The 27,898-nt window shown below is 36.1% G+C and overlaps 1 protein-coding gene across 1 annotated transcript; it reads left to right on the forward strand.

Moving 5' to 3' along the window:
* The first annotated feature begins 316 nt into the window (after nt 1–316).
* Nucleotides 317–27,898, forward strand: LOC120626555 (UPF0183 protein CG7083). Its single transcript, XM_039894108.1, has 11 exons — nt 317–506; nt 11,674–11,756; nt 15,705–15,832; nt 18,748–18,907; nt 19,354–19,449; nt 20,294–20,444; nt 20,931–21,133; nt 21,793–21,917; nt 22,861–23,050; nt 24,660–24,755; nt 26,855–27,898. Exons 1-10 carry the CDS (start codon nt 443–445, stop codon nt 24,744–24,746), a joined length of 1,287 nt encoding a protein of 428 aa, XP_039750042.1. The 5' UTR covers nt 317–442; the 3' UTR covers nt 24,747–24,755; nt 26,855–27,898.

The raw sequence follows: 27,898 nt of genomic DNA on the forward strand, positions 1-27,898 counted from the left end.
GGTAGTCCCTTAAGTCCAGCAGTGAACTAATTATAATATAGGCTATTGATGAAAATGTTAAACTTCCATTATTTACTAGACTGATAAAAAGGCATATGATGATTTCGACATATGTGGTGTGCGGATTATGGCAGAACACTCAGGTAGCTATTGCTGGAGAGATGCTGGTTCAATTTTTCCCGTTACGTGTATTTATTTTACTATTTTAGCTTTATTTTCTTCATTTTAGCGGTAATAAAAAATTCAAAATTCAATCTCAATACGGCCCTGGCAGAATACAATCAGCTGTTTGTAATGACAGTTCCTCTGACAAATACAAAATGGTTGAAAACTAAAGTTGGCAAACAAAGAAAGGCAGCGTAAAAGAGGATTTTGTGGTGAAAAATCAGTTTTATTGAGTGAAAGTTAGCTAGATTAGTGTGTGATAGGTGTTTTGTGCACAATGTTGGATTTAGAAATCGTTCCCGAACGTTCCCTGGGCTGCGAGGCCTGGGAGTTTGTTCTGGGTAAGCTCCCGTTTATGTTTATAAATTATGTCAAGATTTTGCGTTGTATTGCTATGGGACGCCGCTTATGCAATGGTGTTTTAGAGGTTTTATCAATTAAACAACACATTTAGTCCAAAGCACCCCGCATTTTGGCCTCATTGATTTTTTTTCGAAACGTCAATCGCCCGTCTCTTTGTTTCATCTGTGTGTACTGTTTATTTTTTTTTCGTTAAACTTGACCATGAAATCTTTGCGATGTATATTCATAGTTTTTATTATTACAATTGCTTTAGATTCTATTAAACGTTTGCTGGCTTAACAACCGGAATTTCAGTGTATTTAGTAGGTTTTATTATGACGCTCGTTTATTGATACGTTGACCTAATTCACTTTATTATTATTTTGCGATAACAAAAAGTTTTTATAATAACTATTATTATTATTAATAACATATAAAACATTTGTTAATTAATATACAAGCTCTGTTAATCTCATATTATAAAAATAAACATGTAAGAAGTTTAAATAGGCTACAAAAAAATTCATACAAAATACTTATTTAGTAATATAAATATTAATTAAAAACAATTTCATATATTCGATTTCTCTTCTATAAAAATAAAATGTCTTTAGATTTACTAAAATCAGATAAATTATTTGCTTTTAAATTTATAAAATTTGATATTATATTTTATCTTTGTCTTCCAGTTTATAATGTATTGTTTTATTCAAGTTCAATACATCTGTACTCATTTTATAAAAACAAAGAGTTCATTAATCAACACTCATTAATCAACTCTGCTACTATAGGAACAAAGAATCCTTTTTTTTTGTCAGCTAGCCCCTTTAAATGAGAATTTAAATGTGGAAAGAAGGAACGGCAAAACAAAGCCAGTCTCTAATAATCCTTGAACTATCTTATCAGATAATAACCTCTCAGGTTAATATCTGATGATAAACATCAAGGCTGAAGAGAATCCTGTTGATCCCAGAAGGTATATGATCCCAAAAATATGCATGAAATGTACATTGCAGGATCAGATGTTTTAATAAAATTGTTATTAATTAAATAATTTAATTCTATTTCTTGCCCTTTAAGATCTTTTGTTTAGTGCAAGGCCTTGTCTGCAGGATATTTGGGTCACACACTGTTTTAGTTTCTAGGGGACTAATTTTGATTATAAGAAGTATACTACGACAATACACACATCGCCATCTAGCCCCAAAGTAAGTGTAGCTTATGTTATAAGTACTAAGATAGGTGATGAATATTTTAATGAATATAATACACAAAAATACTTATAATATACAGACACCCAGACCCTGAAAAACTTTCATTGGCATCACACAAACATTTTTCCAGTTGTATGAATCGAACCCACACCCTTGGACGCAGAAAGCAGGGTTGCTGTCCACTGCGCCAACCGGCTGTCTAAATGTGAGGGTGATGTGTAGTTACATTATTGTGTCTTATTATACATAACAAAGCCGGCCAACCCACTTAAGAGCAGTCCTAAGGTAATGCAATCAAAATGAATGAAATGAAATGAAAATACACGTTATGGTTCACCTAACAGAAATTAAATTATAAACAAAAATAACAGTAAATAAAACACAGGTACAATGAGCAGCCTTATTGCTAAAAAGCAATCTCTGCCAGGCAACCCAACAAAGAAAAGGGGAAAAAAACAGACTTAAGGGTTAGGTTGTACACACAAGAAGCAGTTACCAAATTAAAAATAAAATATATCAATTATAATATCATTCAAAGTACAAGCCTACATCACAAAGAAAAGTGACTCAGAAGCAAAAAAAAATGGTTAAGGTATTTGGGACCTACCAATGCATAAGTTTAAAGAATGTGTTAAAACACATTTTGCTATAGAAAGGATTCTATACAATTGATGAATTTCTTAATGAAAAGGTTGCAATTGAATTAAATGAATTTTGAATTTAAAATTTTTACCCTTATCCTCACATTTTGAGAGTGTGCCAGGTGCCCAAAATTTGCACGGAATCCTCCAAAAATTTCCTAATAGTGTTATTCCTAGTGAATTATAAACTGTTGAATTTTCAAAAACACATTACATACAATTTCTGATGAGTCCCTTTTACCTTACAATCATTAATACCTCCGCTATTCTAAACAATGTGCCCTGACCTGTCCGCGTCGCAACGTATCGGCCGTGTTATGCGTTCGTTTTTTCTTGGCAATTTCTTTGATTTTCTTTTTTTTACTCTTAATGGATGTAGCATAAAAAGAAATGACAAGTTTGAGTAGTTCCAGAAATTACACTTGAACAAACAAACTGGTACACAAAATCTTCAGCTTAGTTATCAGTTTAGATAGATAAGTGCTTATAAAACTTATAAAGCTAAACTAATCAAAACTAGGTCTGGAAATTCCACCCACTCCACTCCTCCTGTATAATCAGTATAACGAAAATACTATTCTATTAATAACACATACATTTATGATTCCTCCGTCCTTTAAAATTTCAGCTAAATGCATCGAGCCATTCTGAAATTAGTACATTTGTTATGTCTATAATTATGCTAGCATATCACTGCGGCTCTGACTGTAAAGATTTGCCAGAATAGTTGAAGAGACCGAAATCTACTCTAGTTATAATTTCTATGCAAAAAAAAAACAAACTTTTTTGAAATATAGAAACCATCAAACTCTTGCATATGTTATATTACTTGTAACATTTTAAATAACAATACTGTGCAATTATAAATAAGCAATAACACATTCTACGTTGTTAACAATTTAAATATTAAAAGGTGATTTTCAGTCAACCTTGTGATGCATTAAATGTCAATCATTAAAAAAAAGGCATTTTATTATCAAGACAATCTTAACATCACCTATTTGAGGGCACGGGTCTCTTCTGACAATGAGAAAGGTTGATAAGTCTTGCTCTTCATTACGTAAACATAAACAAATCTAAACCCGGGAACTGTACATTTTACCGGTAAAAAGTAGCCTCTATGCTATTTAAACACAATATTATAAATAGATACTGATTATTAATATATAGCAATACAATGAATATCAATAAAACATATATATATACAATATTTATAATCTACTTCTGTCCTAAATTTCTAAATCCATTCAGCCGTCGTAATTGAGAACACTCATCCAGCCAAACGCGGAAGTTTATAATTTATTTATTTAGTATTACTAGCAATTTTCACATAAGCTTTGTTATATTCATTACATTTTTGAGCATGCACAGTACAGGTCAAATTCATATAAAAGTAAACACAACATGCATTTTCCACAAAGAAAATTTAAGATCACTAAAATAACAATTTTATAACAACTGGATTTCTGAAATTCTTAAATTACGAAAAAAATAAACTAGAATTAGAATACTGCTAAAATTAACACTAAATTGAATGCCACATCAAAGAACAAAATCAAACGCAGACGAAGTCACGGGCAACAGCTAGTATTAAAATAAAGCATTAAATTAGTCCTCTATTTTTCATTACAACCCATAGTTAACGTAAAAGAAACCCGGAGAAACAGCAACTATGAAATAATCTTGCAATAGCAGGAAAATGTATTCATTCATTTTGAGGGATTAAAAATGTATTGCGTAATAATGATGAAATATCAACTTATCATACGTAACACTATACAGTTATTATATATGTAATACGTAATAATATTGTATGTATGTTTTTTTTTGATACCATTACCGTTTTACCCGTATTCTTGTAATAATATAGACACAAAAAAATATTTTTAAATAAAAAAAAAACCGACTTCAATATACGCCCGGGAACTTAAAACCAAAAATGTTTAATTAAATTTTAGAACAGAAACGCTACTATTGTGACCTACTCGTAAAGTTAGATATATTCGCTCGCAGACTTTTTTGTAGGTATATATATATATATATATATAATAATCTGTACTTTAATCATGTAGTTAAAAAAATATACATGTTTTTTTATTTATCGGTAATACTTTTCTCAGCGCACGCCAAGTAATAAACTTTATAAGCAAAAATTTGCAACTTTGGGTTACAGTATTGTTGATTTTTTATTAACAGCTCGACCGATTTCGGTAAAATTTAGATGGGACCACCTGCAAAGTATGTTCTTTAAAACAGAAAAATAATTTTTCAAATCGGTTTAGGTATCTTTGAGTAATCGGGTAACATACATAAAAAAAAGGTATCAACGAATTGAGAACCACCACTTTTTTGAAGTCGGTCAAAAATAGAACATATTTGTGGACAAAGACTAGTGTATCCTTTATCATCGTCATAATTATAAACTCATTAAGTACCTGTCGACTAGAGGTCTCCTCTTAGAAAGAAAAACATCGTGAGCAAATCTGAGAACTCTCTGTCAAGCTCTCAAAGGCATGAGAAGTCAACCAAACCGAACTTGGCCAGTGTGGTGAAACTACGGCCTAAACCCTTCTCATTGGCTTGATGAACAAATCAACGGAATGTGTCGATCTCTGGCGCAGCTATCCAACTCGCCTCATAATCCAAAAATAGAAAATTATCTTTTTTTTTATAAACTAATTATTTTGGATATAAAGGTAAATACGCGGTTGTAAGTAATAATATAACTAAAACCTTTTTTTATTAAAGTATATCAGACCACTTTTTCTACGACGATCATTAAAATATATACTGTATATTTTTATTATTTATATTTGTGTAAGCCAAAACGTTTAGCTTCATGAAATGACGTGAACTGATACTACTGTTACTCGTGTGATGTACTATGACAGGAACCCAAAATCTAAGCTGCTTTCAAATCTACCCTACATTTTGATTACAAACTTGCATATGAACTCATGTCTGAATAGGTCCTTACACCATTCAGGGGTACGCACCCTTGCACGTCTGCTATTAGTTAAACGACAATAGCAGAGGTGCAGGTAACCCCTCCGTGAGAAGTTCAAAGAAATAGGTATACTTACTTTAGCTTCACAATATATTTATAATAATATAGTATTTGTAAGACAACATATTAGTCTTTATAAACAAAAAGTGGATATAACCAGTCGACTTACAACAAATGGACATAAATTAGTGACATCGGCATATCGTCTGCGAAAGGTACAGAAGTCATTTGTGGGATTGAGTATACGCTTTTATTATATGATTCCTAAGGTAATTTTGGACCTACCAATGCATAAGATTAAAGAATACGTTAAAACATATTTATTACAGCGAGGTTACTATACAATTGATGAATTTCTTAATGAAAAGGTTGCTTGGAAGCATCCGGCTCCGCTTTCATCTCTCACAAGATAGAAAAATGAATGTTAAAATGTAAAATGTAATTTGTTGATGTTGAAAAAGAGCAACTGCTGAGTGTCTTGCCGGCTTCTTCACGGTAGAATCTGCCTTCCGAACCGGTGGTAGAGTCACTACAAACAGAATCACTTGACGTTTCAAAAGTGCTTATATTAGGCGTACTTGAAATAAATGAATTTTGTTTTCTTTTTTGACAATTTTTAGGCTATTGTCTGCATTTTGTGTTGCCTTGTGTTTCACACCCTAGGCGTAGGTGTTAAACTTCATGACGTGTCTGTAATTATGCTGCACCGACAACCATGCCCTTTCGCTAATGCTGCTTTACAGCAGAAATAAGCATGGCGGTCGTACTTTCTCTATTACAAATAGCTCTACTACTACTGAGTACTGACACATGTTATTTAAGCATTACCTTTTACGTCAGCCCCGCTACCTATAACATGGGTTCTGTCAAAACAATAGCCCATTGTAGTCCACTGCTGGACTAAAGGTGTCTCCCACAATGCTAGTTATCTACAAAGACGTGCGGCCAAGTGACTTAACGTTCTGGTACGATGTCGCATAGAAACTGACTAGGCTTATGAATTTAATATAAAACCCTAAACAGGCTACCATCTTAGACTGCATTATCACTTACAACAGGTGAGATTGCTGTCAAGGGCAATTGTAAGAATAAAAAACTGTCAGAAAAGCTTCGATCACTTTTTATTATTGAACAAAAGTAATAAGGAAACGCAAGACCTGGCTGTATGGTTATATACCTTTGCCTATCCCCTACGGAAAAAATCAAGAATAAAAGTAAAAGGCTAATCTGGTAAGTATGGTCTTGCTTTTACGCACATATATTTCGCGAAATTGTTGTTTTTCCGTTATTGCGTAGGCACTCAAATATTATCAACGTTTATCAAAGAATGTTTTCGTCAGTATCAGTAATATTTGCCGACCTTGGTAGCGATCATTAATTTTATTCAGCGCGTAAACAAAAAAAAAACACGTAGCGCAATACGTAGAAATTCGCGTATTACGTTGGAGCCGTATCTTTTAAAAATAATCTTCTTTCTACGTTTTGCATAGTATTAATTTGCGACGTAATGCATACCTTCTTGGTGTAGTAAATATTTACCAAGAGACATAAACGTCGCGCGTTGCGACGTAAGAAGCAAATTCCTCGTTTTTAGTTGGCTTAATTGTTTTTTTAATATCTTGGCACGCACCTCTGACTATTCAGAGTTATGTGCGTGTTAGGCAATTAAATATCAATTACTTTAACGGTGAAGGAAAACATCGTGAGGAAACCTGCACGCCTTAATTCTCCATAACATTCTCAAAGGTGTGTAATGTGTATCAAATTGCACCTGACAAGCGCGGCAGGTTGGTGGACAGCGAATCGAGGGAATCTGTGCTTTAAATAAGCCGGCACAAAATGAAGCACTTATAGAAACGATTAATATTGAAACATCAAAAACCACTCCACCATTTGACAGTAATTATTTTACCTCTAATATTCTAAATAATAATTTTATCTCTAATGTTCTAAATGTTAAATGCGAAAGGGTGTTTATTTGTTTGTACTTTCTTAACGCTCTTAACTAAGCAACCAATCAAGTTGCTTTTGGTTAGTTGAAAGGACGAAGAGCACATAGGCTACTTTTTATTCAAGGAAACCAAACGGTTTCCATGGAATTTGTAAGAGTATAAAGATTGAAGAAATTGTAAATTCAGCTTACAGATTCTAATGCTTTCCGCGGAGTATTGCAAATAACTGTTCATGGAATTCCGCAAAGTAACACCTGCTTCTATCCAATATCAATATCAATAAAAATTAATTTGTGCTACCGAACCTTCGCCCATGATTATTTATGAGTAGCCTTAGTACAAGAGTCGTTACCAAGTATAGAAATACTTGAACACCGGAGTAAAGTTAATCGTATTTGCATTGCATTAAAGCTCAAAGTTGCCTACAATTTATAAGCTCGAGCTTTTGACAGAAAGTTTGTAAAACAAAAATCAGAAGTGCAGGATTCACGGCTCTAAAACGACTTGCATAAGATCCATTTTACTTTGACCATACTGGGTTTGATAAGCGAAAACGACTATACGATTGCGAGCGAGCAAATCTTGAACTGAGGCAGAAATCGCATCGGTGCGAACAATTTGTTCGGATTCATTGACGTCTAAAATCAACTATTGTTAACCGGCAACGCTGTATTGCGCTCCATCGAAACAATAGGCCTTCATTAATTAGTTAACTCACTATTTTAAAGATTCAAATTTTCATTCTCTTCAAGTTAGCGTTCGGCTGTTATTCATAATATGAATTAAACATTTCGAAAACCAGACTTTCTAAATAGTGTACATTATTCTACGATATAACCCCTTTCTTTTATACCAATATAATTCGCTGCTTTGTAGTGGCATAGTGTAATGTACCTAGTGTATTATAGTATTCTACCAGTTAAGCCCTGTCATTTGATACCAACAACAAGGGAGTTCTGAAATATGTATACGGCCATTTTGTGGCCATCTTGGATTGATTTTCATCAAACATTAGCTATTTAGAACACTCCCGACTAATTCACCTTTTAAGCAAATAAAAAACAAAATCTAAAATTGGTTCATTCGATCGGGAAATACGATGCCATAGACAGACACACACACCTTACGTTTACGTTTTCCTTGGATTAAAAGTGCTATGCTACTCACTGTGGAATTCATAATATATTTTAGGATTGTGACAGCTGATCGAAAAGTACCACGGCTAGGCTAAGTAATGCTGTGTTCTACTTTGAAGGGCGTGGTCGCCATTTTACAAGCACATGTGGCCCTCCCATCTTCCGTCTTCCCCTATAATCTGGGTACCTTCAAAATCTAAAGTGAATAGGCATCTTCTAGGCAAGCGCGCCCCATCTTAGGCTAAATCATCACTTACAATTAGGTGTGATTGCAGTAAAGCACTTGTGTATATATTTAAAAAAAAAAGTGTGTGTACTTATGTAAACGCGTTAGAAGTTATACTTCTTTGGCGTAACAAGATAAAAATCTTATCAAAAATTTTACTTCTTCTAAGTTATTAGAGAAAACGACACTAACAATAGAAAAAAGATATTGTTTGAATTATTGAAAGTCAACCGTCAAACCTTTTTTAGAAAAACTAAAATGTTGACTATAGCTTTAACATCACGGTGTCGGTTTTTTGTGACGGCGTGCGCGCGCATCGTAAAAATTTGCTCTCACCATTTTTCCCTAACGCGCCAAAAGAAGTATAACTTAAAAAAAAAAACATGAGGCTTGCCGCACACCTTACGCCTCTTGCATGCCCTGCGGAGTGTTAGTCTGATGATAGGCCAGTAGTTGATAGGATATTTTTCCAATCCACATCAAGTGGGCCATCTGCATGGTCCGTCAATTATTACTGTAACACACACACTGACACACATCATTATCTTCCTATAGATATGTATATAATAATGTTTATAATATCCCCTTCAATGGGTAGTTGAAATAAAGACAAAGTTTCGTTTCTGTAAAAATACAAGAAACAACATTTGAAGCCTTTACTTCAGGTCTTTTAAATAAAATAATTTCTAGTTAAAATAAACTCTTAAATATCTTTTTTAATGTCACTTATGACTGTAAAATACACCGGTGACTTTAAGAAAAGGTTCGATATACGAACTCGAGAAAAGAGTTCTTTACATGTCCATACTTATATTAGAGTTGGAGTAAGATAGCGATGAGACCAGAAAAAGATGCAAATAGATGTACCATAAAATTATCCCTTTATTAATTTATTTTTAAAACTGTCGTAATTTTTTACAACATGAACTTATCCTTCACAACCTCGCAAATCACTCTTCCGACCTCTAGCCATAACGAACCGACCCGCGAAGAAAAAAAACCCCATCTCCCGCCAAAACTCACAGCCGTCCAGGTATGATCCAATCAATTTAATTGGTTACCGCCGTTACCTCCGATTGGCTAATGTCTACCGGCATTAGCCAATCGGAGGATGACCACCGATCTTCTCGTTCAAAAATAAGATTAAAATAAAAAAAAAACAAACAAATAAGTGGAAATTACAAAGCTAATTAAATTAAAATCCTAACACTGAATAATGATTATAATATTCCCTCCAATAATTAGTTGAACTAAAGAATTAATTGCGTTTCTCTGTGAAAATACCAGAAACAGCATTCTTGTTAAAACTCTTATGTATATTTTAAATGTCACTTACATCACTGATGACTTTAAAGAAGGTTCTATATATGTACTCGAGGTGCCTTACCTGCGAATTGCATCTTTGTTTTGTTCGAACGAACCATTTTTATAAGGAGAGCATTGTCGCCTAAAACGCAGGTTTATAACTAGCTTAAGAACAGATTTTTTGTGTCAACTGAGATACAGAACAGCCCTACAGAGAATTTTATCCTACATTGCCTCTGCCAGGAATCCAACCCGTGATCGGATCTCGTATTTATCAAAAGCTAATAAAAAATAAAAAAATAAATTAAATTTTAAACATGATTTTTGCACCTTCCCAACATCATTCATTTACGTTATAGGTAACATTTATTTTTCTATCTTGTTAGAGTTGAAAGTGGGGTAGGACGATTCCAAGCTATCTTGTACACATTTCATCAATGTTGTAACACATCAAAATATATAAACTAATGCACTGGTAGGTCCATTAGTAACTAAGCAAGCAAAAATTTCTCCCTCCGGACCTCTCTCGGTTCTCCTATTTGACACCCTTGCATGGGGGTTGGCAAACAAACAAGCTACCGCGGGCTCCAGTGGGAAATATAAACGTAATGAGTAAACAAAAAAAGCGTGTTTATGCTTATATGCATGTAGATATACCGGTGTCTTTAGCATTTCGCTTATCGGCCATTACGAGCAAAACAAATGTAATTATCGTAGACACAACAACCTATTTAAAATAAGCGGTTGTGAGGCGACTTTTTGTTCTTTTTTAGGGTTCTGTAGCCCAGCGGGTTAGGACTTCAGCTTCTCTTTCGTGGGGACCGAGTTCAAATCCCAGCACACACCTCTAACTTTTCTAAGTTATGTACGTTTAAAGCAATTGAAATATCACATGCTTCAACGGTGAAGGCAACCGTCGTGAGGAAACCTGCATGCCTGAAAATTTCTCAAAGGCGCGTGTAGTCCACCAACCCGCACTATGCCAGCGTGGTGGACTACGGCCTAGACCTTTCCCATTGTGGGAGGAGAACCGTACCCAGTAGTGGACCGGTAATGGGTTGATGAGTCGGTACCACAAAAGGATTACTATGTTGTCTGTGTTGTCTGTCAATAGTCAATAGACAATAGACCTTTTAATTTGGGAATTCGTGGAGGTATTGACTTAAAATAAAACCATATCAGGTCAACAGTCACTAAGTCCAGTCCTAAAGTTCTAAGTTTACCCGAAAAGAGATACGGCCGTTTATGCCGCACGGAGCAAATGTTTCGACACTCTCAAGGAAATATAAAATAGGGTACCGCAAGTATGCTCTGTCTAGGCGGTTTCGTCGAACCTATTTTATTTATTTATTCACTTTATTAAAGGACCAAAAAACGGTTTGCAAAAGGCGGATATGGATGGCTATAAAAATAACATTAGTAATGTCTTTATTTATTAAAAAAAAACGTATCCTAGGCAGTGTCTTCCGTGTATGGGCACATTATCCGACGAAATCAAGTAAGCATGAAGAAATGAAAATTATTCAAATTTTGCAAGCGGGTGTCTTTGTGTGTGTGTGTGTGTGTGTGTGTGTGTGTGTGTGTGGTTATGTGCGTGTGTGTGTCTTTGTGTGTGTGGAGGTGTGAGGGTGTTGTGAGGAACATTTTTGATAAGCTAAATAACACTTTTTTTTTTCTTATTGCAGGAATGCATTTCTCCCAGGCGGTGTCTATCATACAGAGTCAAGTGGGCACAATAAGAGGCGTACAAGTCCTCTACAGCGATCAGGTAACACTTTATTTTACACTAGCGGTCCTTCGCGACTTCGTCCGCGTATAAGTCAACCTTAAAAGATAGATAGTAATTTTTTAAGAAGTTTTTAAGTGGAACAACTCTGTCATAGATGATTTTATCGAAACTTTAACCGTGTACTGGAGATTTTCATCAGTTTATATCATCTGCATACCTTGTGCATACCCTCTATGCACGCCACTGTTCCCGCTGTCTGCGTGAATGTTTTCGAAGATATTACAGATTTCGTCTGCGGGGGCATAGCGGTTGCGGAGGTACCGATAGGGGTGCCGGCGGCGTGTGCCTTTAAAAAGGGCATTGCACCCGTGCGAAACCTGGGTGGATCGTTATTGAAAAAAACTTGCTGCACATATGTACTAACAGTCTCTAACGGAACAAGCACATAGCCCACTCGATGTTAGGTGGAATACCATCGCCTATAAACAGAGCAACATTTCGCTGGGCATGCAAGGAACACGTCCTGCAAATTGCCTCCCTGTGCCCTTCATTCTGAGGCGTAGGTGTTAAGCCTCATATGCCTGAAGATTCCGCAACACTGAAACTTACCGACCTCCTATTGGGGCGTTTGTTATTACCAGTTACGGATCATCATTACCAGCCTATCTCAGTCCAATGCTGGACTAAGGCCTCTTAATTTGCACGCCATCTCTATTGCTGGTTAGCTGCATCCATATTTTTATTATGGCTACCCCTGTCCTTTTGGGCAGGACAGAGGTTATGTGGGACTCGTTTACCCGAACTAAAAACCACCACGGCATGTACCTCTCGTTGGCTTTATTGGACGTCCGAGGAACCCGTTGTATGCTTCACAGACGTCTACCAACAACCCCAACTGATTGCCAGGGCTACTACGCTAAGCAGGAGGGCATCAGGGCAGCTTGACCCCCCCCCCTCAGAGAGTAGGGAGACTCATATAGGGACGGGTAGCTAGCCCAATAACTACCCGCCGCCTCCCAGGGCAAGCAGACGTGCGGCATATTCCCGCCGGCTCCTTCCCCCCCGTCTACGCCGGAGTGGATGTGCGTTTACAGCTTCTTCACGCATCCGCTCCGCGGTGGTTAGCTGCATCCAGTTCTTCCCTACTGTCTTTACAATATCATCTCTCCATCGAGCTGGTTGTCGGTCAATGCTTCTGTGTCCAGTCGGCTCCACCGCTCGTCCTCCCTTCGACATATGTGACCCGCCCAGTTCCATTTCAGGGCCGCTGCTCTTTGAACGATATCAGTGATTCCAGTTCGGTTTCTGATCTCTACGTTGGGAATCTAATAGAGACAAACCTAACATAGCTCTTTCCATTGCCCGCCGAGCCACTTTGAGCCGGTGCACCACCTTCTTTGCAAGGGTCCATGTCTCTGCTCCATATGTCATAGTGCAACTAGTTACGGAACCCTGAAAGAATTTAAGCTTATGTTCAATAACTCCTTTCTTTATTATACGCTCACGTTGCTATGAATCACTTGAACAAAACAATAATGTTTTATTTCACAAAACAAAGGCTTGCTTATCGTAACTACGTCACGCAAGTAAGACGATGAAGATATGCACACATTCATTGTAACCATCTGTAACCTTAGCATGAAGTTTGCAGGCTGGCGATCGTACAGTCGTTTTCGATTATCGAAACTGTAACGCCACAGAAAAAATGATCTAATTCGCCATTACCTCGATCTACTGCCACAGCATCTGCAGTATTAAAATAACATTTGGACGCCAGCGATCATACAGGTTTATCGAGTATCAATACTCTGTAACAACAATGCAAAATTTTCCTCATAGATCCTACTATTGATGTCACAAATTCTGTAGTAAAATTAATTATAAGTAGGTTCCGTCAAGATTAATGGCTGTATGAAATTGAGCTTAAAAACAAGGTGAATAAGTTCTGAATTTACAGTGTCGAAAACCACTACATGTCAATCTTTATATATAAAATTCAGTCCAGACTGACTGAAAATCCAAACACAGCCTAAACCGATGCGGTAAGATACTTGGAATATTGGCAGTTGGTTTCTATTATGACGTAAACGCACACTAAAAAAAAGGAATTTTTGAAATCCCAACCCCAAGGGGGGTGAATAGCGGTTTAAAGTTTCTATAAAAGTCTGTCATTTTTCAAGCTATATCCTCGAAACTAGGTACTTTGTTTGGCTCATAAAACAAAACTTGTTTTAGATACGCGGTGTAAGTCGCGGGAGACTGCTAGTTATACCTACATAAAATCAAAATCAGTCTTACAGAATATTACACCCTAAAACGATTAAAATAAGCCCAAAATTTCCATGACGTATTAGTGTCTCGATACTCGAAAATTACTACGATTGTGATCGCGTAAATCTCGGACTAAGGGCAGAGATGTTTCAGTTACTTTGAGTAGTATTGTTGGTCTAATTTTATTATTTATAGCGAAAAATATGCATATTCATAATTTGATATTACACAGAGTACTGTTAATCTGGTTCGTTAAAACCTCTTATATGTTCGAGCTAAATTAAAGCCACTTATAATAATATGTTTAAGCTAAATAAAAGCCACTTTTATTTTCGAGCTAAATTAAAGCCAATTACAATATGTTCAAGCTAAATTATAGCCCCATTTTTTATTCGAGCTAAATTAAAGCCACTTTTATGTTCGAGCTAAATTAAAGCTAAATTACCTATTATGTTCGATTTTTTTTTAAACATTAAATTTCACTCGCTGTAACGGTGAAGGCAAATATCGCGAGGAAACCTGCGTACCTAAGAATTCAAGAGCGTGTGAAGTCCACCGATACGCACTTGGCCAGCCGGTGGACGACGGCCTAACTCATTCTGAGTGGATGCCCGTGCCCTGTAGCGCACCGTTAATAGATTAACGATGATAATCATGATGATATGTGTGACTTAACTACAGCACCGATCTTAATGAAATTTGAAACTCATAGGGTACTTTTTATCGATTTTTGCAAACTTTTGTATTACGAATTATTAGATAGCTTGCATTCTGGAGATGGACATAGGGCTTTTTATCCCAGGAAAACTAAAAAAACCGAAAAAACAGTTAAACATTTAGTTATTAAAATGTGTGCGTGCTTGTGATCACGATTGCTGCGCGTGCAAACGTGCGTGCGCGCACATAATGTATTGTCGTCTATTTTTATGTATAAAATCCGAAGCGCTTACGCTCGTAATTGTTCTCCTTCGAAACTTAACCAATTAAGACGATTTTTCTTTATGTTTATCAACGAGGATTCTTGAAAGCTCTGGAGGAGGCCCTCAAGGATCCTCGTTGCGAGGCTTTTTTTTTACGATTATTATATTAAGTAATTAATGTTATAAATGCGAAAGTATGTTTGTTTGTTCGTCCCTTGACGCCCTTTTTTTTTTTTGACGTGGTGGAAGAGCTTTATGTCTACCTCTGTCCTTTTGGGCAGGACAGAGGTTATGTGGGACTCGTTTACCCGAACTAAAAACCACCACGGCATGTCCCCCGGACCGACATGTCCGGGGAACCCGTTGTATACTTCCCGGACGTCTACCAACATCCCCAACTGATTGCCAGGGCTACTACGCTAAGGAGGAGGGCATCAGGACAGCTTGACCCCCCCTCAGACAGTAGGGAGACTCATATAGGGATGGGTAGCTAGCCCAATAACTACCCGCCGCCTCCCAGGGCAAGCAGATGTGCGGCATATTCCCGCCGTTTCCTTGACGCCCTAACCAAGCAACCAATAAACTTAATTTCTGCCATAGAGTAAGTTGAAAGAACGCAGACTACAATAGGCTTCTTTTTTGCCCCAGAAAAACAAACGGCTAGCACGGGATCTGTAAAAACCGTAACGAAAGCGGACGAAGGACGCTAGTTACTATTATTTAAAAAAGTGTGTCTGAATTCATTGTTTGACTTATACAAAGGTGAATCTAACTGTTTGTTTTGTTTTTGTTTCAGAATCCACTATCAGTAGACCTAGTAATAAATATGCCACAGGACGGTATCCGGTTAATATTCGACCCTGTAGCGCAGCGGCTGAAGATTATAGAAATATACAATATGAAATTAGTTAAGCTTAGGTATAGGTAAGTGATATCGAACATAATTAATTTTCTAGTTTCCGTAACCAAAGGTTAAAACGGGACCCGGGGTTACTAATAATAATAATAATAAATATACGACGACAATACACACATCGCCATCTAGCCCCAAAGTAAGCTTAGCTTGTGTTATGGGAACGAAGAGGACTGATGAATATTTTTATGAGTAACTAGAGGTCCCTCGCGACGTCGTCCGCGCAAAAGTTTACCTTAAAAGATAGACATGCTGTCGCCTGTCCCAGGCTTTTTTTAGAACTGATAAAGGGAAAAATTTTTTCATGCGTGATTTTATCGAAACTTTAACCGTTTACGCAGCGCACGTGGCGTAAGCTAAGTGGCCGATTTTGAAACATTCTTCATTGGTCCTATGCTCCTTTTAGTCTTAGCGTGATGGTATATACTCCTATATACTCCTCCTATAGCCTTCCTCGATAAATCAGCTATCCCACTAAAATAATTTATCAAATCAAACTCGTACCTGAATAAATTTAGCCGTTTAGTTGCAGTATAGGTAAATAACCTAGATACCGACTGCAGCGCCATCTTTCGGGCAGATTTGTGAATCTAAACCATCCAGGATGCCACCCAAACGCATACAAGAAAATTCAATCAAATCGGTCCAGCCGTTTAGGAGGAGTTCAGTGACATACACACGCACAGAAGAATTATATATATAAAGATATACATAAATACTCAGAATATGCATATAAACACCCAGACACTGAAAAATATTCACGCTCATCACACAAAGATTTTCCAGTAGTGGGAATCGAATCCGCGGCCTTGGGCTCGGAAAGCAGGGTCGCTGCAAACTGCGCCAGTCGGCTGTCAAATTACTGACACTGCGCAGTCCGTCCATCAGTCTGTCACAACAAATACTAAAAAAAACAGAATCAAATTATTTACTCCCACACAACAGACAAGATATTATTGCCGTTTATATAGATAATGGTACGGAAACCGTCGTACGCGAGTCAAACTTGCACTTGGCCTATTTTGTATCTTATCTATTCATTATAGGCCCACTACAGGGCACGGGTCTCCACTCAGAATGAGAATGGTGTAGGTGTCCACCACGATGGCCATGTGCGGATTGGTAGACTTCACACGCCCTCGACAACATTATTGTGAACTCTCAAGCTGCTGGTTTCCACACGATGTTTTCCTTCACCGTTAATGAAAGTTATTATGAAAATAACGCTTAATTTTCTATACTCCGCGAACAGCAGGAGAATCTGTATGGTGTCATTTATAAGTTCTTCAATCCTTATACTCCACACCAAACAGATTTCGGCAAAGTATCCTCTACGCACGTTCCGATCCAAAACCGGAGCATCCTCAGGAGATGTCGACTTTACAATTTTTTAAACTTTGAATTGTTAAGATCAGTTTTCAGATTCTCCTGCTTTACTCGGATTATAGCAAATTAAGCTTAATTTTCATAATAATACATGGATTACCGCAAAGTTATGCCTGCTTCTATCCAATGCAAGTTATATTAAAATGCTAAAATTAAAAACGCACTTAACTCTGGAAAGGTAGTCGATAATACTTTTGAAAAATAAACACGTCTGCGTTTAAATGTGAGCGTTAATATTTGTAGCTTGTAAATAATATAATATTCCGATCGCTTATCATCGATCTGATGACCTTTGAAGATCCCAACCACAGCATACGCCGAGAGTACCATCTTTTGTAATAGGTTATTTCTGGCTCTCAAATCTGTCTTTAATCTTTGTTAGGTAGCGTTTACAATGCACAATCGATAACAATATTATAAATTTCAAAGTGACCTTTTTTTTTTAATAAATAAATAAAATTGAAGTAATTATAAATTACACCATACAGATTCCCCTGCTATTCGCGGAGTATAGCAAATTAAGCTTAATTTTCATAATATATTTTGGATTTCCGCAAAGTAACGCCTGCTTCTATCCAACACATAGCCATCTAGCCAGAAAGTAAGCATAGTTTGTGTTATAGGTGTTCAGATGACTGATGAATATTTTATATAATATTGTAGTATGTTTCTCAAGTCTGAAATAAACCTAAGCACGCTTTATCTGTGTTTGACAATCGGTCTCATCCATAAATTCAAAGTCGCTAACCGTGTTACGCGTGTGAGGGTTATGTTGGGTTTCTCTTTTGAAACACAAAATTCAAAACTATGAGTTCAGTAAGATAACGCAGGACACTAACGTAGCACCAATGAATTAGCAGGCTGATACAGTAGGTAGGCCATGTCTCGAACATTGCCCAAAGGATTAGCCAGCTCATGTGGAAGTGGGTAGGCTATGTCTGTCGCAGAACCGATGACCTTGGTAGATGAGTTATGGACTCGATACCACACGCCAGACATAACCTCCAAAAGATGGCGGGATCCGACGGAATGAAAAAGGCTCTCTGAACAGAAAGTACAGCAGTGGACGTGAACAGGCTGATCACTAATAGATTTAAGGGGTATCCTATTCTACCACTTTTACGATAAGTGCAATAGGTAGGTTAAATTTCTGATATTCAAAATAGCAGGACTAACCTTGCCGTAACTAAAGTTATGTGAATCTTAACAAGTAAAACATAATGTTAAGCCCTGGATATGGTGGTCAGTAAACAACATCAGATTCTCGATACGTTAAAACTATCTAAGAAGAAAATGTACAACTCTTTATGCTGATATCGCATATGTCGGAAACCCGAATTATTTTTGATAAGGACGATAGCAGTCTCAGTGCTAGGTTTCTGGAATGAACAACATAGGCTGGAGTAATGAGTAATATCAATAGGGAAGTTCTACGTTTAACAGACGTGCGAAAAACTGTCCAGAGTTAATAAGATAGCCTCCCTCGTCTCGTCAGCGTTAAATCGTGCTTTAATTAACCCCATATTTTGCTTCTTCGCAGTGGTATGTGCTTCAACTCGCCAGAGATCACGCCGTCTATCGAGCAAGTTGAGCACTGCTTTGGAGCGACGCACCCAGGCCTCTACGACAGCCAGAGGCACCTGTTCGCGCTTAACTTTAGGGGGCTGTCCTTCTATTTTCCTGTCGATAGTAAATTTGAGGTGAGATTAAACAATTTGATCGAATTCTTCTCCTGTTAATGATGTTGTTAGGTCAGACTTTAGGATCACGATTGTAAATGGTGATGCGCTTTAAAATTATATATCTTATCAATTTCGAAATTTTATGGCAACTTTGGTTATGGCACTTTTAGTTATGGTTCGGGTTGAATTAGAGAAAAAAATTAATATCGAAAGTATAACATTTTTTCGGAAAGTTATTGAAATTAGGATCTCTAGACCGGTTAGCGAGTGAACGAGCAACAATTGTTTGGTTAATTGAACATGCGTATTTTCACCTACGAATACTTGATTTTTCATTTGGGTGTTTGCTGTCAAAAGTGCTGCCTACTACTAGAAGGCAGAAGGCAGTATTGTGAAGTTATTTTACTATAACTATATAATTGGTTTCCAACCGTGTATAATGTTGGTGGTGTATAATGTTTTAGCCCGGATACGCACACGGTTTAGGCTCGCTTCAGTTCCCGAACGGCGGCTCGCCCGTCGTCTCCCGAACGACGATATACTACGGGTCACAGCACCAGGTGGGTTTTTTACACTACGTCTAAATAATTTTATTTACATTATATTTGAACCAGTTTTTAGAGTTCTAGCTAAGACAAATCGAATGAACTCAAACACGGCAGGGCTATGTTCTGATGAGTGTATGGCCATATTCAGGCTTCATAATCAGACCCTAGAAACCACTTAGGGTTAAAGTTATATTCAAGACAAACCCAACGAGCCCGAATATGATAGGGCTATCTTTTAGTTGAGGAGTTGCCATGGCAATTTTCTGGCTTCATTAATACACCCTGGAAACTAGGTTAGGTTCTTGTCAAGACAAACACCCAAAGGGTCCAAACATGACAGGACCATCTTGTTCAGTCAATGAGATTCTATGTCTGTATTCCGGCTTAATTATAAGACACTGGAAAACAATTGGGGCTATAGTCCTTGTCACGGTAAACCCAACGAGCCCATGACTGGACGATCTTGTTCAGTTAAGGAGTTTCTGTGATCATACTCCGGCTTCATAATTAGACCTGTTAGATACAACTTGTCAGGACAAACCCAATAAGCCTAAAAATTATGGAACTAACATTTCTTGAAGAGTTCCAGTGGCTATCTTCTGGCTCCATCTTCAGACTCTGCCAACCAACTTGGTTCATTAAACTTGTAGATTTTTTTAAAATAATAAATAGGCTCGTGCTTGACGTACAGCAATGATACGGTCTAAGTTAGGGCGCGCTCGCCTAGAGAATGCCTATTCCCTCTTGCCTAGAAGGCATTCAAGTTGAATGTGGTCGGAAACACTGATCAAAACCGATGAATTGAACCCGCAAAAGAAAGAAGAAAAATATGTCTAATCAGTTATTATATTTCCAGTTGACAAGATCAGCCAGTGGCGGAAGATGTACAGCGCCTTTAGCTGATCTGCCTCTATCTTGTTACAAACACCAGTTACACTTACGAAGGTGTGATGTACTACGGTCAGCGACAGCTACTCTTGGACTGCGGTTGCACATTTATACTGAAGGTAAAGTATCATAGCCTTTATCATCATCATTTTAAGGACCAAAACTTTTATAATCACTACCATTTTTAACACGGAAATTTTCGAAATTAAAATAATGATACACATACTTAATTTTATTTTCAACATTATCATCATTGTATATAATAATATTTTAGGCATTCATGGGCGCATTTGGAACCCTGATAGCTTTGGTTTTAAGTTAACTTTGTAGTTATAACCATCATTTGAACTTCAACGATAAAAAAACTACGCATCAACAATGCCTTCTATAGGTCTATTTGAATAAAGGTAGTTTTTTGATTGTGTGTTGTGAGCTTAGTTTTCACCATCTTTATTTTCGTAATCATAACTTTTATTACTGATATATATTACCGTAATTTTTTTTAGATTCTCTACTATAATAATGGCCTTCATCATCATCTCCATCTTTACCAGCACAATGATCATGATAGTTAATATATTTTATGTCGTATGTAATTTTTGCAGGTATCCGATCAGGTGAGCCGGCGTCCGCAAGAAGGCGTGTGGTGCGTTTCGGTGACAGCTGTCAAGAGGTTTCGCGTGCGTTAGCCGCACCCGCGCGTCTTTACTACAAAGCGGACGATAAGATGCGCATCCACCGGCCCACCGCCCGCCGTCGCCCCCCTCCCGCTTCAGACTACTTCTTCAATTACTTTACACTTGGTCTGGTGAGTTAAAACTTTTATGACAAAATCTTTGTAATGCTGTCTGAAGTTGCTACATTTTCCTTCAAATTCATTCACAATTTTTTACTTGCGTTTATCTAAGTAGTCAGTGCCAAGTTCTTAGCTTTATCTTGATATGTTAACATTTTGTTTATTCTTTTTCAGAAACTATACAATGAAATCTGTATATATTTATGTTTGTAACGTGAATAAAAAAATATATCTATACCAATTTTACAAATGCGAAAATGCTATCTATGTTTGAATGTTACCACTGCACTTTTTTGTGTCGTAATTTGGCACAGAGATATCTTATAACCTAGAGATGTTCAAAGGTTGCTTTTTGTCCAAATTAAGTGTTTCTATAGAATTTACAAAAACATTTGGGTCGGGTTTTATAAACTATGTACGGCTCTACCGCTGAACCGACCTTGACTTAATTGGCAGCAATGTATTTACTAAAGTTAGCTGGTATACATTATTTTTGATTATTATGTGGCCGCTGTCATTATTTTATTTTAATATATTATATAGTTCTTGTTTATTTTATAAAGGTTATTAATAGAGATTAGAAACAAAAAGGGTCCAATGAACCTTGTGGAACCCCATAACCCTATATTACCCAATATTTTATTATATAATATTACGTGTATCTATTTCAGGACGTATTGTTTGATGCGCGCACGCATCAAGTGAAGAAGTTCGTGCTGCACACCAACTACCCCGGCCACTATAACTTCAACATGTACCATAGATGCGAGTTCGAGCTCAACGTTCAACCTGACAAGTAAGTTAGAAAAGAATAGAATGTTTATAAGTTTTGTATACTTGAAAAACGGGTATAGTTTTCAAAAATAACTTTTTTTCATTAAGTTTTGATTAGATTAAACTATAAATTTACTCGCGTTTACTTCTACATTAAATGATAAAACTATTTGAATGAGAATTAATACTACGATACTAATGCAACCCAACAATTGTTTATACCAGCGATCTAATACAATTTTGGAACACAAAAGCTAATATAATGACTTATTTAACTACTAGCTGTTGCCCGCGACTTCGTCTGCGTTTGATTTTGTTTTTAAAGTATTCAGTATCGCTAAGCCTATATCACGTCACATGTTATGTATACAGTCACTATGTTGTGACTGTCAATTAATTATAGACAAATAATTTGCAATAAAATAAAATTGCGACTATAATTAAATATCTAAGCTATCCTATCTCTTAAGTTGGACCAGACTGCTCACGGTGTGCCCATTTAATTCAAAATCGGTTAAGTAGTTTAGGAGTCCATCGCGGACAAACATCGTGACAGGAGATTTATATATATTAAGATGATAGATATATTCGCTCAAGGATTTTTGTTAGTAGTAATACTGAGAACTCTAATATGTTATACATAATTTTATATGTATCTTCATAGTTTACCAAATAATTAATTTAATGGAAAAATATTGCTACTTTGGTTTTAAAATATTGCAATTTTCTTAAGGATCTTAAATATTTTTGGAATTAATTATAGCCTTTGTTATTTCGTGATAGTTAAGCTTTCCTTTGGCGAAGAAATTGTCAAAATCGGTCCAGTTATTACGGAGCTTTTTGGGTACTAACAAACAACCAAAAAACATTTCTCTTTTTAAAATTACACTAAGAAGTAATGAAAAGATTGCTTACATTATAAGACAGAAAATAAATTTTTTGTTTATGTATTTGTGTCATTGCAGGTGTGAATCAAACGCACTGGTGGAGTCCCGCGGAGCTGTCTGCATAACTGCGTACAGTAAATGGGAGAGCGTTTCGCGTGCGTTGCGCGTTTGCGAGCGGCCCGTGGTGTTGAACCGCGCGTCCTCAACTAACACAACCAATCCCTTCGGATCTACCTTCTGCTACGGTTACCAGGACATGATCTTTGAGGTGAGGTTATTTTCTTTTATACTCTAGTATCAGGGGTCTTACTACCGCCGTTTTAAGCAGTATTATTTTAATGTTGTTAACGTCGGTAAGGTCTGTCAAATACTAACTTAATACTGTTATAAACGGTGGAAGTAAGCTCATGGGGTCTGTTAAAAACTATCTGTTTTTATTTGATACACGTCGTCGTTTGATGACGTCCTAAAAATAATTACCGATATCCTTATTTATATATCCTTATTTAGCCCAACGGCTAAGTCTAGCAATTCAAAGGGGCGATAGCGTCAGCATTTTGGGTACCATGCCCATGAGTGAACAGTTTAAAAGCTTATAGTTATTGTAAATATTAATTTTAGTTTGTAATTATTATTTCCCTACTAAATAAATACTCAAAAGTAAAACAAAAAAAAAAAAGTTCCAGAAGAAAAACAGCAGTTCTTACTCTCTCTCCGAACAAATTACCGATTGATTCTGAGCCTTCATATGAGACCCATAGACAGTGTGATTGCGCACTATGTTTTTTTTAGTCTTCCACAAGTTAGCATTTGACTGCAATCTCACCTGGTGGTAAGTGATGGTGCAATCTAAGATGGCAGGTGGCTAACCTGTTAGGGAGTATGGTAGTCATATCCCTAATCGGTTTCTACGCTACATCGTACCGGAACACTAAATCGCTTAGCGGCACGTCTTTGTCGGTAGGCTGGTAACTAGCCACGGCCAAAGTCTTCCACCAGACCAGACTAGGGAAATTCATGAATAATAAATACCCGAATTGCCTCTGTCGGGAATCGAATCCGTGCCGTGCAACTTAAATTCACAGCGCTCACTGTTGAGCTAGGTGGTTCGTCAAAATTAATAATGTTTTTTTTTTTTTTTGGAAAACAAACAGCTATAAATATTTTTTTACAATGGATAAACTGAATTATAGATATTACACAAGCCAATAAAGTTTTCACTTTAAATTATCTTATAATACGGGAGTTTTGTTTAAACGTATGGATAAGTAACTTATACTAAATAATACTAGTGACAACAAGTTAAAAACGCAAAAAGGATTACTCAATATTATAAAGTTACTAGTTGTTGCCCGCGACTTCGTCTGCGTTTGATTTTGTTTTTTGGCATTAAATTTTGTTGTACATCTAAAAAAAATTAAAGTATTCAGTAGCCTTAAATGAGGGGTTTGCCGCTGTCCGCTGAGGAGTTCTGTCCTCTATCTCAAACCACAGTTTGGGCAAAATTAAACACATATTCTAACCTCTATAGTACAAAAAATATTATTTAAATCGTTTATAATTTGCCGGAGTTATGGTGTAAAATCGTCAAGCACTTTCATCCCCTCTCCCAAAGGAACCGAGCTTAATGTCGGGATAAAAAGTATCCTATATTGCTTCTAACACTTCCAAGAATATGTGTACAAAGTTTCATGAGGATCGGTTTAGTACTTTTTGCGTGAAAGCGTAACAAACAAACTTACATTGACATTTATAATATTAGTAGGGAAAAAAAACAATTCAAGTGCATTTCTTGATTGCAGATACAAACTTTCCATACTTATATAAAAAATGGTCTATATGTTGATACTTATTATTGCAAATTTCACATGTTCCAGGTGATGTCGAATAACTACATAGCGTCGATAACTCTATACCAACCCGAGGGCACCCGACCACATTACGCCGTCAGCTCCATCGCGTGACATACCAAGGTAATTTTATTTACACTCGAATTATAAATTCCACATAGATCCGCCATTCTGCTGCAATTCGGGCTGGTGGGCTTCATTTATTTTAATGCAGTTTTAATGCATTTCTTTTGAATCGTTGTACTTTAAAACTAGATGAAACGAAAAGGCGTCACGATAAAGAAACAAACTCAAAAATGTATGGGAGAGAGGGATATATTACAATATTGGATATTGGATAGAAGCAGGCGTTACTTTGCGGAAATCCATGATATATTATCAAAATTAAGCTTAATTTGCTATACTCCGCGAAAAGCAGGAGAATCTGTGTGGTGTAATTTATAATTTCTTCAATCCTTATACCCCACACCAAACAGATCTTCGGCAATATACCCTCTACGCACGTTTCGCTCCGAAACCGGAGCATCATCAGGAGATGTTGACTTTACAATGACTTGTTAAGTCCACACAGATTCTCCTGCTTTTCGCGGAGTATAGCAAATTAAGCTTAATTTTGATAATATGGATATATTACACATATAAAGAAATAAATATACTACGACAATACACATATCGCCATCTAGTCCCAAAGAAAGCGTAGCGTTATATGGGTACTAAGATGACTGTCGAATATTTTTATAAATAATATACATATAAACACCCATACACTGAAAAACATTCATGTTCATCGCACAAACATTTTCCAGTGGGAAACGAACCCACGGCTTTGGACTCAGAAACCAGGATATCTGCCAACTGCGCCAATCGGCTTTCAAATAAGAAAGAAGAAACAAATAAAGAAAATATCTTTATTACCAAAATAAGCCACACACTACACGTAATGCGTTAAAGAATTTAATTATTGAAACTATAAGGTCTATATACTATGTATTACACATGTTTCCTATTACTCTTTTTTTAATTACCTTAAATCCATATTAAAAATTAAAAATTTGATAATACAAACACAACGTTAGGTTATATGAGTTGCCTAGTGAAAATCGATTGGTGAAATGTAAATGTATGCCTAGGAATCTTCTTTGACTAGGCATTTATTACTTAGACATTACCTTGTTTCTCGTTGATGAAAACGGGCATTAGATGCCGTCGGAGATGGCAGCGGGCTAACCTGTTAAGGTACGGATCGTTTTCTACGCGACATCGTACCGGAACGCTTAAACACTATAGTCGTAAAAATGTAATAGGCCCGTTTTGACATTTGTGCAAGACCATAGAATGTAACTTGGAACGAAACTGAAAGAAACAATAAAATAAAAATCAATTACATACAGTGTTTTAAAAAATACGTAAATTTTTTTGGGACGTTAAATAATATGAAAGAATATATCGCTAATATTCTTTTTGCGCTTACTTTATAGTAGCATGAAATTTATAATTGTTGCGAAACGTTCCGAAAACAGTTACGTTCTCAGTCTATTTTTTTTTTATACTAGAGATGTAACCATTTTTTTACCGAATATCGAAATTAAATATTGTGTAGTTATCTTTACTGCAAAGAATGAGCTTGGTTCTCAAAATGGGTTCTAAATAATGAGTCTGAGTTGATGTATCTGACCAAGCGGCACATGACTAAAGCGTCCCGCGCGCACTGCGCAGTTTTTCGTTCCTCAAGTTGACTGGGCGCTCGTTTAAGTTTGATATACATATTATATTGTTTACTATTACGTTTACTATTATAGCTCTTCTATTTTGGAAATTAATTTAAACATAGTGATTTGACTCGATTTTTGTGTTTGTTGTTATATAGTACTAACTCTGTTTCAACATGTTGAAAAGTGGACGTATAATCAACAGCCAGTCACGCGTATTGGTTGTGAAGTTAAAGGAATACTTTGAACTAACGAACACTTTACAATACATAATAATATCAATCAAGTACTGATACAAACTTGAATTGATTTATCGTGAGTATCGAGTCCCGAGTCTTATGGTTCCATAACTAGTTACGTCGCGATGACAAATGTCAAAACGGGCCTATTACATTTTACGACTATAAGCAGAATTTTTTTGTCAGTAGACCGGAGAAAATTCAGAATTTATAAATTCTCAAATTGTTATTGTCGAACATTACTTTAGCTTAATTTTTTTATTTTGCTTTCCAGGTATCTCCAAGCAAAGGTAAAAAGTTCACATCCTGAAAACAGTCAGTTTGTCAGTAAACACAAACCATACCACTTCACTAGTGTGGCAACACTGCACAAGTGCACAGCTCGTCGCACGTACCCTCTGACAAAGTGAAACATATCCTGAAAACAAGCAACATAAGAGGTAACAGTATTTAACAAAAAAAAAAATGTGATAAAAACTGTGAAAAAAAAACTATAAAAAAAATAAAAGTGAGTGACCGATCTCAAGGCGTGTTAAATAAGTTTTATTTAATTCCTTAGCAGCAATGGACAGTAAAAAAATTTTTTTTTTAATCATGTAGCTTTGTAAGTTAATAGACAAGGTTTCTCATAATAATCGTAATGATTAATAAATAAAATAATTAGTCGAATGTGTTCTTAAGTTTTACAACTTATAAAAATCTGAATTTTTCATGAAAAAAAAAGGAAACATAGACTTTAAGATGTTGTAAATATTTTTGGATTGGAGAGAACGATATAATATCATAAATCGAATGTATTTTTTCTAAATTGAAGCCATTTGCTAGGGCTTGTGTTATTGTGATAAAAATTACTAAAAAAAAATGTGCAAAAAATATTCTTTTTCTTAACAGCACCACGATGTTGCCATGGATGGCTTTTTACTAGTTTATAGAGTTATTTAATTTATGTAAAATATTAGACACTATAGTTGACAAAAATGTTTTCGGTGATCAATTATTCTAAAATAAAATGACTAATATTTTTGTAATAGAAATAGTGCACACTGTAAAAATTATTAAAAAAAAGTTTAGAGATTTTTAGTTTTTTTTTTTCTAATATAAAATCTCAGCACGGTAAAATACGCCCTTTGGGAAAATGGTAAAAAAAAAATTGCTGTTTGGCAGGTGTCAAACAAGACAGGTGTGCAAAGTTGCTATTATGAATTCATAGTCTTAAATTTTTTATATCACTTCGTTGTTGTACGTTATTCATCTACAAATTATTTTTAGTTAATTTTCGATTTCTTTACAATTTTATTTACAAGTGGTGGGGTTAAAT

The sequence above is a fragment of the Pararge aegeria genome, chromosome 1 (assembly GCF_905163445.1).
Source record: "Pararge aegeria chromosome 1, ilParAegt1.1, whole genome shotgun sequence".
Classification (NCBI taxonomy): Eukaryota; Metazoa; Arthropoda; class Insecta; order Lepidoptera; family Nymphalidae; genus Pararge; species Pararge aegeria.